The sequence below is a fragment of the Rhea pennata genome, chromosome 5, assembly GCF_028389875.1.
Source record: "Rhea pennata isolate bPtePen1 chromosome 5, bPtePen1.pri, whole genome shotgun sequence".
Lineage (NCBI taxonomy): Eukaryota > Metazoa > Chordata > Aves > Rheiformes > Rheidae > Rhea > Rhea pennata.
In genome coordinates this window covers 23,695,001-23,707,959 of record NC_084667.1, presented here as the reverse complement: position 1 = coordinate 23,707,959, position 12,959 = coordinate 23,695,001, and the positions used below count along the sequence as shown (strand labels likewise).

Sequence of the window (12,959 nt, the reverse complement as noted above, 5' to 3'; positions counted from 1 at the left end):
TGATGTAAAAGTGCAACACTGTTACAGTGGAACTGATTGTAATTCCCATACCATTAGCCTTAGCTCAATATAGCACAATATTAGTTGTACTAGAGCCCTCAGAGGTGTCATCTATAACATTCATCTGTCTTTCCAAGTCTGTCTTTCGTGTGTACCCTTCATTACTTGCCATTCTTCCCCGTATCCCTGGAATCTTTAAATCTGCATCTCCAGTAGTCTAGTATCATTGAATAGATTGCAGTATATAATATGTTGGTGACCCAGCTTGGTAAAGAAAAAAAATCTCTTTTTTTATTTTCTACTACAAAATATCTGTTGTAAAATCTGAAGACAAAAAAGGGTGCTGGTGATTCAAAAACATAAAATGTTGTATTAATCATAATTTCTTAGTTAAACTCGGCCTCTGGAATAGCAAAGTCTTCTTGGTTAGGGATATGACAAAACTGAATAGTAACCTCCTACTATTTCCATTGCTTAGTACACATGCAAAATTATAGGTCTATTTACAGAAACATTCAGGGTAATATTTGAAAATTAGATACATGGCAGATCTGCAGATACAAAGTTCATATTGATTTGGGCAGATTCTGTATTGTGGGAAATGGACAAGTCAGGCTCAATGAGGTGAAAATATCTAGACTCACAAAAACGTACAGTGTTTGTAGGATTTTTTTAATTTCTTCATTTGTCACTTTATCTGGTGACACCTTTTTTGTTGCTTGTGTTTCTCTGGTGTAATTTTACATGGCTTGCTCTTTTCTTTTCCTGGGTTTAATTCCTATTGCTTATATAATTGGAGAGTACCATTAACATTGTTGTTATTACATTTTTTTTATCAGCTCTCCAAAGTTATTTTTTCTTCTAAAAATAACAAATGACTTTATTTCAGTGAGTCTTGTCTTATCTTTTCCAATCTTATTGAACTTGCCTTTTCATTCCTTCTTGTTATGGTTTGGGCACTTAAGGACTTCCCAAGCTCTTGCTTGCCTAGGAGTTTAGAATGGCATGTTTAATGTTAAATGATTATTATTTATTAATGATAATTATTAATAATTATAAATAATTAACAATTAAAATATATCCAACTAGTATTAAACAGTTGTCTTCAAGGCACAGAAGACTTCATCTAGGTTCCCTTATTGCTTGGCATTCATTTTGAATGGAAGAATAAACATGACAATCTCAACCGTGCTCCAAAGGACAATATGCTGCACCCAGATGAATGTGAACATTTGAACATTTTCCTACTGGTGTTAATGTTGATATCCCAGTGAGATGTTGAAAATGTTTTCATGTTCTTCAAGCCAAAAAGCCTTTGAAGGAAAGGCCAATGAATCATTCATCAGCTATTTTTACTGTGTATGTAAATGATTTCCAGATAATATGAGGGTTTTTTAAGGGTGTTTTAGCTATATTGTACCACTTTACCCTGTTAAAGAGCGGGATAAAACTGAATAGCTGAAGGCACAGCTATGTGCAGCTAGATTTGGGCCCAGCCTGGTAATTGCATAAAATCAGATTATAGTAAAAAGAAATACATTTCAATGGAACTTAAGCAAAACTTTCTTACCTTTCTGTTTTTTGGGAGGTTTTTTTGTTTTTTTTTTTTTTTTTTTTTTTTTAAAAGGATCCTGTGGTAGTTTCTAGACTTTATGGGATCTGCCTCCAACAGCTTGAAACCTTTCTTTCATGGTTCTGAAATGGTTGGGAGCAGTGAAGTGCTCTGTAATTGGCACCAGACAGGAACAATAATACTCAGAAGGAATTACATGCTTCACAATTCAGAACCAATTTTTACATGGTAACCTGTGTATATTAGGTATATGTAAGAAAATAATGAATCGCATTTGTGTGAGTGCCCTCCTTATGAACATTTCATTGCTTGAAATGTGGAGATAAATACTCTTCCAGTTTTGTACTTTTGGGGAAATAGTGTAGGATTCCCTAACTGGTGGCTTGTGGCCTATTTAACAGATCCAGCTGAATCTTTACGTCCTCTGACTAAAGACCTTTATTTTCCCATTAATACATCACTCATGGAAATGTTAGCTACCCGATGCAAATATTTTTTAAATAGAGTTCTGATGCTCATCACAGTATTATAGGCGTTTTTTTTTTTCCTGGTGTATCTTCTCAAAGTCTGTTAATGTTCATTAGGAAATCTCTTATGGTGGTGGCACTTCAAGTGATTTCTGACTGCATCTTCTGGTATGTAAACAACAGCAAATTAAACAGTGAGCAATGAATTTATATTATCAGTGAGAGCTTTAGTTATTAGTGAATATCAAAACAAGTATGCTTTCCAACTTCTGATATATGAATCTATTTATTTCATTTATGCAACCAAATATTCAACCATTACCAGAAGCTGTGGAAATTTCCTTGGAACCAGCCTTATAATTGTGCAAAGAGATATTATCGCAAAAGCAAAAGTTCATCATCTTTCTCTTTTACAAATTCAGAAGTCACAGACTAAACAACTAAATTAGTATAATAAATACGAATTGGAGATGCAAGCTGTTGTTTCTGTGTGTTCTTCCACTGCTTATCCTGTAGTCTTTTTCTGCCATTGGTAACTGGGATACTTTCTAGCAAACTTGCATCTTCTGATCCTGGTAATATTTTTGTGCAGTAGTTTCCAGAGGAGCTTTGTCTTCTTTCGTCTTTCGTTTCACACTAAATGCAACAATAAAAAGAAAAAACAAAACAAAACACAAAACTCTAGCAACCCTTGTTGTGTAGACTGTAAAGATGAACATGAGAATGATATGTCTGGATTCAGATATTATGATCATTATTGATTCAATCATCATCTTATCAGCACTAGTCACAAGTGAAAGTGAAAAACATGAAGGACCAACCCAACATCCACTATTACACAGTGTTCATCCTGGATGGATCAGTCAAGAACAAAGTCCCGCAAATACCACTGGGAGTACTGAACAACCTGAATATACTGTTCCAGGTGAAAATGATATTGAAAAGGAATCTTCACATACAGGTAATATTAAAGGTCATATTTTAGTTAGGGGGATATTTTACTAACACATTTGTACTTTGAGGCCATAATAGAGGCTTTACGAATAAACCTGAGCAATGCAGATCCATAGGTTGTATTGCATATTTTACATATTATTCTATTCATTAGGCTCAGTCCTGGAACTTTGTTTTTTTTTCCCATTTGGATTGTGTGTCAAGACTTACAGTGCATTAATTCCATAACCACCTTTTACATATTCTGTGTCATGTAGCCACCAGATTTTATCAGGCTATATTTCAGGGCTATATCTGTAGGAAAAAGTGAACATTTAAATTTTAATTTGAAAAATAATAACGTCTTCGTATTTTTCACATAGTTGGGAGCTGTGATTACACTTGTTACAAGTAAAGTCAGTACTGCACCTGTTTTCTACAGCTTTTGCCCTTATGACAATTTAAGTAAAAATAACATTCCAAAATATCTATTCACCCCACTTCTGAACTATAGCAAGATGATACTGATGAAGAAGTGAAGAAAGCAAAGCATAGTATAGAGTAAAACAGAGACTTCTTCATCAGTGAAAGAAGTTGAAAGGTAGAAGATCAAATTTTACTACGAAAGCAACAACTGAAGATTAATATTAGTTGCTCTTCCTCTGAGTGCATTATATTTACCTGCTAGTGACTGATATGCTGTTCTAAGTGCCGCCAACAGTAAATTTAACACAGTCATCACCAGCTCTTGCTGATTATCGAACACAGGCCACTGAAGACATGTATATCATAGGCATTATTTGGGATGGTGTAGTATGTGAATCTATTATGTCAACTAAATGTGATCTTATTAGCAAAAGTATTAGGTAGCTCACTGCTTCCGAAGATCCTAGGCCCACATTTCTCTGAGGTAGCAGCCCGAGATGTTTCCTCAACACCCTTGAAACTCTGATGATAAAATATAGTGTATTACTGATACATATAAATACTATACTACAATAGCTAGTTGCAATTAAAATTTCAACAAGCGGTAATTTTATTGTTTTTTTTTGGGGGGGGGGAAGGGGGTTTTTAATTTTATACCTAGGGAAGACGAATAAATCTTAAAGATTTTGTCACTCTTTTTCTACTGTTTACTACTGAAAGCTACAGAATGGTTGATATGGACAACATTTTATTCTTCTAAATAATTGCAGTATCAAATATTCTCATTGAAGCTCTGTCTTATACGTTGTGTGCACTGTTCACAAATCTGATGCATGTGCTAGCCCTCCCTGCTGCCAAACATCTTTGTTTATTTGTTTTCCTGGAGAGACTGTAACTAAGGCAGTGAAATTGTGAGGGGAACAAATTGAATATAGTCAATATGGTCAAATTCTGTGATTAAAATCTTACTGACAGGGCAGATTCTTGCAGTTATTTCTACCTTTGTTGTTCTTGTGTCTGCATCAGTGGATATTGATGCGATATTCAACCAATACAAAGTCATGAAAAAAACATGATTTGGGGAAATGCTTTTGAAAACCAATGGGATATTTTAATTCTGAAAAGCATATGCTCAGATTGACAAAGAATTCGGTCCTGTTGGTGACAGTACACAGCTTTTCTAAATATAAACCAGAATGAGAAGCAAATCTACTTTACTTCTCTTTGCCATTAAATGTAGTAGACATGTGAGCAAGCCCTGTCATAGAGACAAGAACCGAAGAGGAGAATAATATGAGAAATGGATCTTTATATACTGAGTTCATAATTGCTTCACCATCATCATAACAGCTATGGCCTCTGATTACGGGGCCAAACAGAATGACTCGGCACAAGACCCATTGCTGTACCCAGGTTGGGACGAGGGAGATGGTTATTCTGCAAGACCCACTTTAATGGATAGAATTATTTCTTCCAGAGCGAATGATCATGAAAAAAAGTCTTCCAGTACAGGTACTAGTAATAATATCAATTACATCTGTTTCAAAACTTAAGTGTCTCAGGTGGTCTGTTCTGGAACGATACAGCATGACTCTGTACAGCAACAAATTTATAGAGCTGCTACTCAAAGTCTGCTTCATTTTGAGAAACCATGTGTCAAATCTCCACCATGTCAAATCCCTTACATAGTTTTCATATATTTCTTTGACTGTCTTTTGTGTCTTAATTGTTCATAACATTAGCCAATTATTCTGAAAAAGCAAGAAAGCTTAGGTATCCTCCTACAGTTGAAGAGCTGTGATCAGGCTGTGATGCAGGTCAGGGAACTGCCATGACTGCCGTCCTACTGCCCTTTCCCTGTGTCCACTGGCCTTGGGAGTCTTGTGGAGCAGGCCACAAAGTGGATGAAAATCGCAAAAGAAAGTAGCTGTGATTAGGAAGGGGAGAAAGCAGTGATGATGTGTGGGAGGACAGAGCGTCTCCCTCCTCTTCCCCTTTGGTGGCGTGGAAAGGGTAGTAGTGGAAGGGATCCTGGTTTAAAGGCAACGGGAGACCCAAAGGTGATGGGAATGGGAGGGTGTTGGTATTGGTAGCCTATGCATTGAACTCACAGCTGCTTCAATCATCACCGTAACAGCTGCTGCCTCTCCCGATGGTGCCCATCATGAAGACCCAACTCAGTCGCCTCTGCCTTCAGATAAGGAACAAGGACAGGGCACTGCAGGCGTCACTCATGCCACAAACACCTCCAGGGATGAGGTGCTCCATGGGCTGAATCCTGCTAGTAGGAACGAACCTGATGACGAATCTCCACTGACGGGTACCAGTAAGAATAATGGGTCATACTCATTTCACTCCCTGTGTGAAATGAGACATTATTTCTTCTGCATTCAGCTCCTCTCGCTGTCTTTCTTGTCCTGGGGGATGCAGTATTCTTGTGGTGGACTTGCATTGCAAAACGCTCTGGTGGGATCTGGACCGTGGCTAAAGTGAACCTCTGGCCTGGGTGCAAGGGACTCCTTGCTGGTACGTTTGGTGGATTCTGTTCTTTGCCGAAGCATGTTTCTGGGTGGCCCCGTAACTGCTCTGCAAGGCACGCACTTTGGTGGTTCTGAATTCCTAGTCCCGTCCTCCTCTGGTGCGCGTGAGTGTGCTCAGGCCTGGTATGCTTCCGAGTGCCGTGACTGGTGTGGTGGAGGTGCCCTGGTGGGCTTTGTCTGATGGCCTGCTGCCGTGACTCAGCAGCGACGCCATTGCCGCGATGAGTGGTGTCCTGGTGGTGAGGGCAGGGCAACCGTGGGAGAATTATGTCCCCTAAATTCTGTGTTTGGTGTCTTTCCCATGCTTGCTGGTGGAAAGTGAGGCAAGATGGTCAGAGTTAGCTGCGGTGTGGCTGCTCCCTGCTGAGTTACAAGGCCTGTTTTTTGCTGCTGTGGTCTCTTCTGCTGAAGGTCTTTCCTCTCCGTCTGTCACTGGGATATGCGTGTATTAACCAAGGGCCCTCAAACCCAGCCGGTGCGTGTTGGTTGAGAGTCTCAGAGGGCCGTGACAGTGGCGGAGGAAGGGAAGGCTTTTGCATCTTCTTTCCTGCTGTGCTTTGAATCAGGAAGAGAGAAGTGCTCTCTGGCTTGCCGTGGTACGGGAGAGGTGGGAAATGATGCAGGTGGTGGTTGCACGAGGGTTAAGTCCTAAAGCTGACTGAGCCACCGTCGTCATGGCAGTCACAGAGTCCACGGATGTTGTCAGCCAAGAAGAAGCAACCAAAGAGCCCCTGGCCCCTGGCACTCAGCCTGGAAGTGAAAGTGGGCGAGCAACTACCACGGATGGTTCCCATGTCAATTTGATTCCTGGAGTTTTCCCAGACGCTGAGGATCACCTTAACCGGTTACCCGTCCCTGCTCCTACCAGTAAGAACAAGGAACTGCAGTAATTTTGTCTTACTTGTCACCATTCACATAGTCGTGAGCAGCAAAGGGCCATTAGTGGTTGTGGAAAGGATTATTTTCTGTCTGCAGCGATAGCTATAAAGCAGAGCACAGGGTCGCGACGCTTGACAGTGGCACTGAAGTTGAGGAGCTGTGATCAGGCTGTGATGCAGGTCAGGGAACTGCCATGACTGCCGTCCTACTGCCCTTTCCCTGTGTCCACTGGCCTTGGGAGTCTTGTGGAGCAGGCCACAAAGTGGATGAAAATCGCAAAAGAAAGTAGCTGTGATTAGGAAGGGGAGAAAGCAGTGATGATGTGTGGGAGGACAGAGCGTCTCCCTCCTCTTCCCCTTTGGTGGCGTGGAAAGGGTAGTAGTAGAAGGGATCCTGGTTTAAAGGCAACGGGAGACCCAAAGGTGATGGGAATGGGAGGGTTGGTATTGGTAGCCTATGCATTGAATTCACAGCTGCTTCAATCATCACCGTAACAGCTGCTGCCTCTCCCGATGGTGCCCATCATGAAGACCCAACTCAGTCGCCTCTGCCTTCAGATAAGGAACAAGGACAGGGCACTGCAGGCGTCACTCATGCCACAAACACCTCCAGGGATGAGGTGCTCCATGGGCTGAATCCTGCTAGTAGGAACGAACCTGATGACGAATCTCCACTGACGGGTACCAGTAAGAATAATGGGTCATACTCATTTCACTCCCTGTGTGAAATGAGACATTATTTCTTCTGCATTCAGCTCCTCTCGCTGTCTTTCTTGTCCTGGGGGATGCAGTATTCTTGTGGTGGACTTGCATTGCAAAACGCTCTGGTGGGATCTGGACCGTGGCTAAAGTGAACCTCTGGCCTGGGTGCAAGGGACTCCTTGCTGGTACGTTTGGTGGATTCTGTTCTTTGCCAAAGCATGTTTCTGGGTGGCCCCGTAACTGCTCTGCAAGGCACGCACTTTGGTGGTTCTGAATTCCTAGTCCCGTCCTCCTCTGGTGCGCGTGAGTGTGCTCGGGCCTGGTATGCTTCCGAGTGCCGTGACTGGTGTGGTGGAGGTGCCCTGGTGGGCTTTGTCTGATGGCCTGCTGCCGTGACTCAGCAGCGACGCCATTGCCGCGATGAGTGGTGTCCTGGTGGTGAGGGCAGGGCAACCGTGGGAGAATTATGTCCCCTAAATTCTGTGTTTGGTGTCTTTCCCATGCTTGCTGGTGGAAAGTGAGTCAAGATGGTCAGAGTTAGCTGCGGTGTGGCTGCTCCCTGCTGAGTTACAAGGCCTGTTTTTTGCTGCTGTGGTCTCTTCTGCTGAAGGTCTTTCCTCTCCGTCTGTCACTGGGATATGCGTGTATTAACCAAGGGCCCTCAAACCCAGCCGGTGCGTGTTGGTTGAGAGTCTCAGAGGGCCGTGACAGTGGCGGAGGAAGGGAAGGCTTTTGCATCTTCTTTCCTGCTGTGCTTTGAATCAGGAAGAGAGAAGTGCTCTCTGGCTTGCCGTGGTACGGGAGAGGTGGGAAATGATGCAGGTGGTGGTTGCACGAGGGTTAAGTCCTAAAGCTGACTGAGCCACCGTCGTCATGGCAGTCACAGAGTCCACGGATGTTGTCAGCCAAGAAGAAGCAACCAAAGAGCCCCTGGCCCCTGGCACTCAGCCTGGAAGTGAAAGTGGGCAGGCAACTACCACGGATGGTTCCCATGTCAATTTGATTCCTGGAGTTTTCCCAGACGCTGAGGATCACCTTAACCGGTTACCCGTCCCTGCTCCTACCAGTAAGAACAAGGAACTGCAGTAATTTTGTCTTACTTGTCACCATTCACATAGTCGTGAGCAGCAAAGGGCCATTAGTGGTTGTGGAAAGGATTATTTTCTGTCTGCAGCGATAGCTATAAAGCAGAGCACAGGGTCGCGACGCTTGACAGTGGCACTGAAGTTGAGGAGCTGTGATCAGGCTGTGATGCAGGTCAGGGAACTGCCATGACTGCCGTCCTACTGCCCTTTCCCTGTGTCCACTGGCCTTGGGAGTCTTGTGGAGCAGGCCACAAAGTGGATGAAAATCGCAAAAGAAAGTAGCTGTGATTAGGAAGGGGAGAAAGCAGTGATGATGTGTGGGAGGACAGAGCGTCTCCCTCCTCTTCCCCTTTGGTGGCGTGGAAAGGGTAGTAGTGGAAGGGATCCTGGTTTAAAGGCAACGGGAGACCCAAAGGTGATGGGAATGGGAGGGTGTTGGTATTGGTAGCCTATGCATTGAACTCACAGCTGCTTCAATCATCACCGTAACAGCTGCTGCCTCTCCCGATGGTGCCCATCATGAAGACCCAACTCAGTCGCCTCTGCCTTCAGATAAGGAACAAGGACAGGGCACTGCAGGCGTCACTCATGCCACAAACACCTCCAGGGATGAGGTGCTCCATGGGCTGAATCCTGCTAGTAGGAACGAACCTGATGACGAATCTCCACTGACGGGTACCAGTAAGAATAATGGGTCATACTCATTTCACTCCCTGTGTGAAATGAGACATTATTTCTTCTGCATTCAGCTCCTCTCGCTGTCTTTCTTGTCCTGGGGGATGCAGTATTCTTGTGGTGGACTTGCATTGCAAAACGCTCTGGTGGGATCTGGACCGTGGCTAAAGTGAACCTCTGGCCTGGGTGCAAGGGACTCCTTGCTGGTACGTTTGGTGGATTCTGTTCTTTGCCGAAGCATGTTTCTGGGTGGCCCCGTAACTGCTCTGCAAGGCACGCACTTTGGTGGTTCTGAATTCCTAGTCCCGTCCTCCTCTGGTGCGCGTGAGTGTGCTCGGGCCTGGTATGCTTCCGAGTGCCGTGACTGGTGTGGTGGAGGTGCCCTGGTGGGCTTTGTCTGATGGCCTGCTGCCGTGACTCAGCAGCGACGCCATTGCCGCGATGAGTGGTGTCCTGGTGGTGAGGGCAGGGCAACCGTGGGAGAATTATGTCCCCTAAATTCTGTGTTTGGTGTCTTTCCCATGCTTGCTGGTGGAAAGTGAGGCAAGATGGTCAGAGTTAGCTGCGGTGTGGCTGCTCCCTGCTGAGTTACAAGGCCCGTTTTTTGCTGCTGTGGTCTCTTCTGCTGAAGGTCTTTCCTCTCTGTCTGTCACTGGGATATGCGTGTATTAACCAAGGGCCCTCAAACCCAGCCGGTGCGTGTTGGTTGAGAGTCTCAGAGGGCCGTGACAGTGGCGGAGGAAGGGAAGGCTTTTGCATCTTCTTTCCTGCTGTGCTTTGAATCAGGAAGAGAGAAGTGCTCTCTGGCTTGCCGTGGTACGGGAGAGGTGGGAAATGATGCAGGTGGTGGTTGCACGAGGGTTAAGTCCTAAAGCTGACTGAGCCACCGTCGTCATGGCAGTCACAGAGTCCACGGATGTTGTCAGCCAAGAAGAAGCAACCAAAGAGCCCCTGGCCCCTGGCACTCAGCCTGGAAGTGAAAGTGGGCAGGCAACTACCACGGATGGTTCCCATGTCAATTTGATTCCTGGAGTTTTCCCAGACGCTGAGGATCACCTTAACCGGTTACCCGTCCCTGCTCCTACCAGTAAGAACAAGGACTTGCATTCAGTCTTTTAGTGATGAGTCCATTACTGTTTTGGAGGATGATGATATTCTGAAAATATGAATCGTAAATCGTTTTGTAGATTATACTACATGTTACTGTTTAGTTTTTCCTTTTGACTTTTCTAGATATTTTTCTATTTTATTTCTAAGACGCCTTTTGTGGAGAGCTTTTTCCTATCCCAAGAGTGAACTTTGGTGAAAAGAATGAAACATAGTGTTTTGCGAATATCTTATGCTTAGAATCTGTTATCTTTTCCGAAAAGCTGAACAAGTGCTTCTGAACATTTTCCTCGTGGCCTTATGCGACACGTTAGCATTTTATCTTCCTGTTTTATGATCTCTCATGCCAGCCGTGTAACACTTAGCTCTCTGTCACTTTTTGCCCCATCCACATTCCTTTTGTTGCTGATGAACATATATCGCAAAAAGTAATTCTCTTTATGGCCTTTTTCTCTAGGTATATTTGCTGTTGGTTTCTTGCCGGTGATTAATGATAGCTATTTATGCCAGTCTGTAACTGACATTTGTGAACAGTATTTTTTAAGAAGAGTAGGGTTTTTTTGATAGAGTTAGTGTAGCTAACAGAAAAAATGTTTATCACATTACAAATATCCTTTTTCCTTGTAGTCATATTCTAATAATATGGGAAGTGAAGGGACTTTTCCTTATTCCCAAATGTATTTTTTGTACAAATCATCATCCTAACAGTATTTTTTTCCCTTATACTACTTCTCTTATACATTAATCCAACTACTATTTTCATGCACTTTCCTGGAAGTTAGTGGCACCATGCCAGGGCAGATTTTGGCCAATGCTCTGTGGGTTTTTTTTGTACATAGGTAAGATTATGTACCTATGTATTTATAACATTATACAGCAAATACTTTAAAGATAATTTTATCATTATTAATAGTTAGAAAATACAAATTGTATCAAGTAAACATATTACTTTTGAAAGATTTGAGTAAAAAGGGGATTAGGTGTTATGGTCGAGAAATGTTTCTACATTTGCCTACTTTCTCTTTTCATTTTTTTTCTTGGCACAGCTCCAGTAAGTTTTGTGGATTCTCTTTTAATTAACTTTAATTAATGTGAACTCATACATCATAAGATAGAATTTGCCCTACATTTTTTTTCAGAATTTTATACAATGTCAGTAAAATAAACCCAATCAAAACTGCCTGAGTTGCAGTATTTTAACATAGGCACAGCGCTATAAATGTAATTATATATTTGATACAATTTCTTTGGAAAGATCAATCTATTTTCAACGACTGTTTCCTACTACAACAGACTCATTTCTTGACTTTCATTCCCCCCATTCTCTTGAAGCTGTCTTCAGCTGTCCAAGCTGTCTCCCTAATTTATTTTGCAGACATTACACACTATGAAAAAATGTTAGCTGCCTTTCTCTTTTAAGTATGTAAAACCTGTAAGAACTGGTTTGAAGATCATTCTTGAGGTGAATATGTGTGTAGAATCTCTGCATTGCCAGTGCCCTGGCAAAGGTTCATAACTCTTCCATTTCTTTCATTTATCTTCTGTTGGTGTTTTTTGAAAATATAATACAAGGAAATGACTAGGACAATACCATCAGCGTAGGAGGTGTTTTTTTGTTGAGCGATTCTTTCATTTGTAATGTTGCCCCATACAGTTCTAATGTGATGTAGAAGATCCATTAGTGCGTGGACAGACTGCAGTTAAAGGTCTTCTCTGAGCAGGTGAATTGCTCAAGGCACCACACTTGCTTTTTCTGCACAGCAGCACTTGAGCTGTGGTCTGACAACATACTAATGACTGATCTTCTGTCCAAGCGCCGCAGTAGAATAATGAGTCAATCCACTGGAGGAACAAAAAATACAACGCTCAAAAAAGAAAAAAAATACAACAACATTCCTTCAGAATGAAACTGGGAGAGTTTCTTAGGATCCCTTTCTGCCTCCTGCAAGCGCGTCCCTCGGCCGAGATCACGAGGGGATGTAGCTGCACCCCATGTGCCCTCTGGGCATAGGGGAGGAGAGGGGAAGACAGCCATTCCGGTAGCGCGAGGATCGCTGAGCAATGTCTACATATCTATCTAAGGGGGCTTTGCGGCTGGAGAAGCTCTGCCATTTCTCAAGGAGGATGTAAAGCACCTTAAAAAATCCACTGACGTGTGGGATGGGCAAGTTGGTATTTTCGTCTTGGTCAGCTTTCTTAGAGACTAGCGCAGGTCCCTTACTAAAATTAACGGTGAGCTTGCACAAAACAACTCATCAGTCAGTAAGTTTCTTATTAATAAAAGGATGAGAACATCTGGAATATTCATGAACTACTTCTTGGCCAACTTTAGCAGCAGGAAAAATATGCTGTATTTGCCAGCTGCTATTAGGAAATGAGATCAGAGGTGTTGACGAGAGTTGCAATATGTGTTAAAGAACAAGAAAAAGAACATTACCTTTGAATAAGCACTTAATTTGCTCAGTCGGAGTCTGGAAGAGTTCAGAGAGATGGAGAACTGTAATATGGTTTGTGTAGTGGCAAAAAAGATAATTTTAGTAGTTTCATTTGAGATGTGGGATTTCCGTATAGGA

General features: G+C 42.8%; 1 protein-coding gene across 1 annotated transcript in view; it reads left to right on the top strand.

The window, feature by feature from the left end:
* The window catches only part of CD44 (CD44 molecule (IN blood group)), a 59,375-nt gene that overhangs the window by 37,624 nt on the left and 8,792 nt on the right, over window positions 1-12,959 (top strand). The window contains exons 12-18 of the mRNA XM_062576281.1: window positions 2,783-3,001; window positions 4,750-4,911; window positions 5,537-5,725; window positions 6,621-6,806; window positions 7,316-7,667; window positions 9,029-9,285; window positions 10,181-10,366. Of these exons, the coding sequence (XP_062432265.1) occupies window positions 2,783-3,001; window positions 4,750-4,911; window positions 5,537-5,725; window positions 6,621-6,806; window positions 7,316-7,667; window positions 9,029-9,285; window positions 10,181-10,366 (1,551 nt within the window). The remainder of the gene's footprint in view (window positions 1-2,782; window positions 3,002-4,749; window positions 4,912-5,536; window positions 5,726-6,620; window positions 6,807-7,315; window positions 7,668-9,028; window positions 9,286-10,180; window positions 10,367-12,959) is intronic.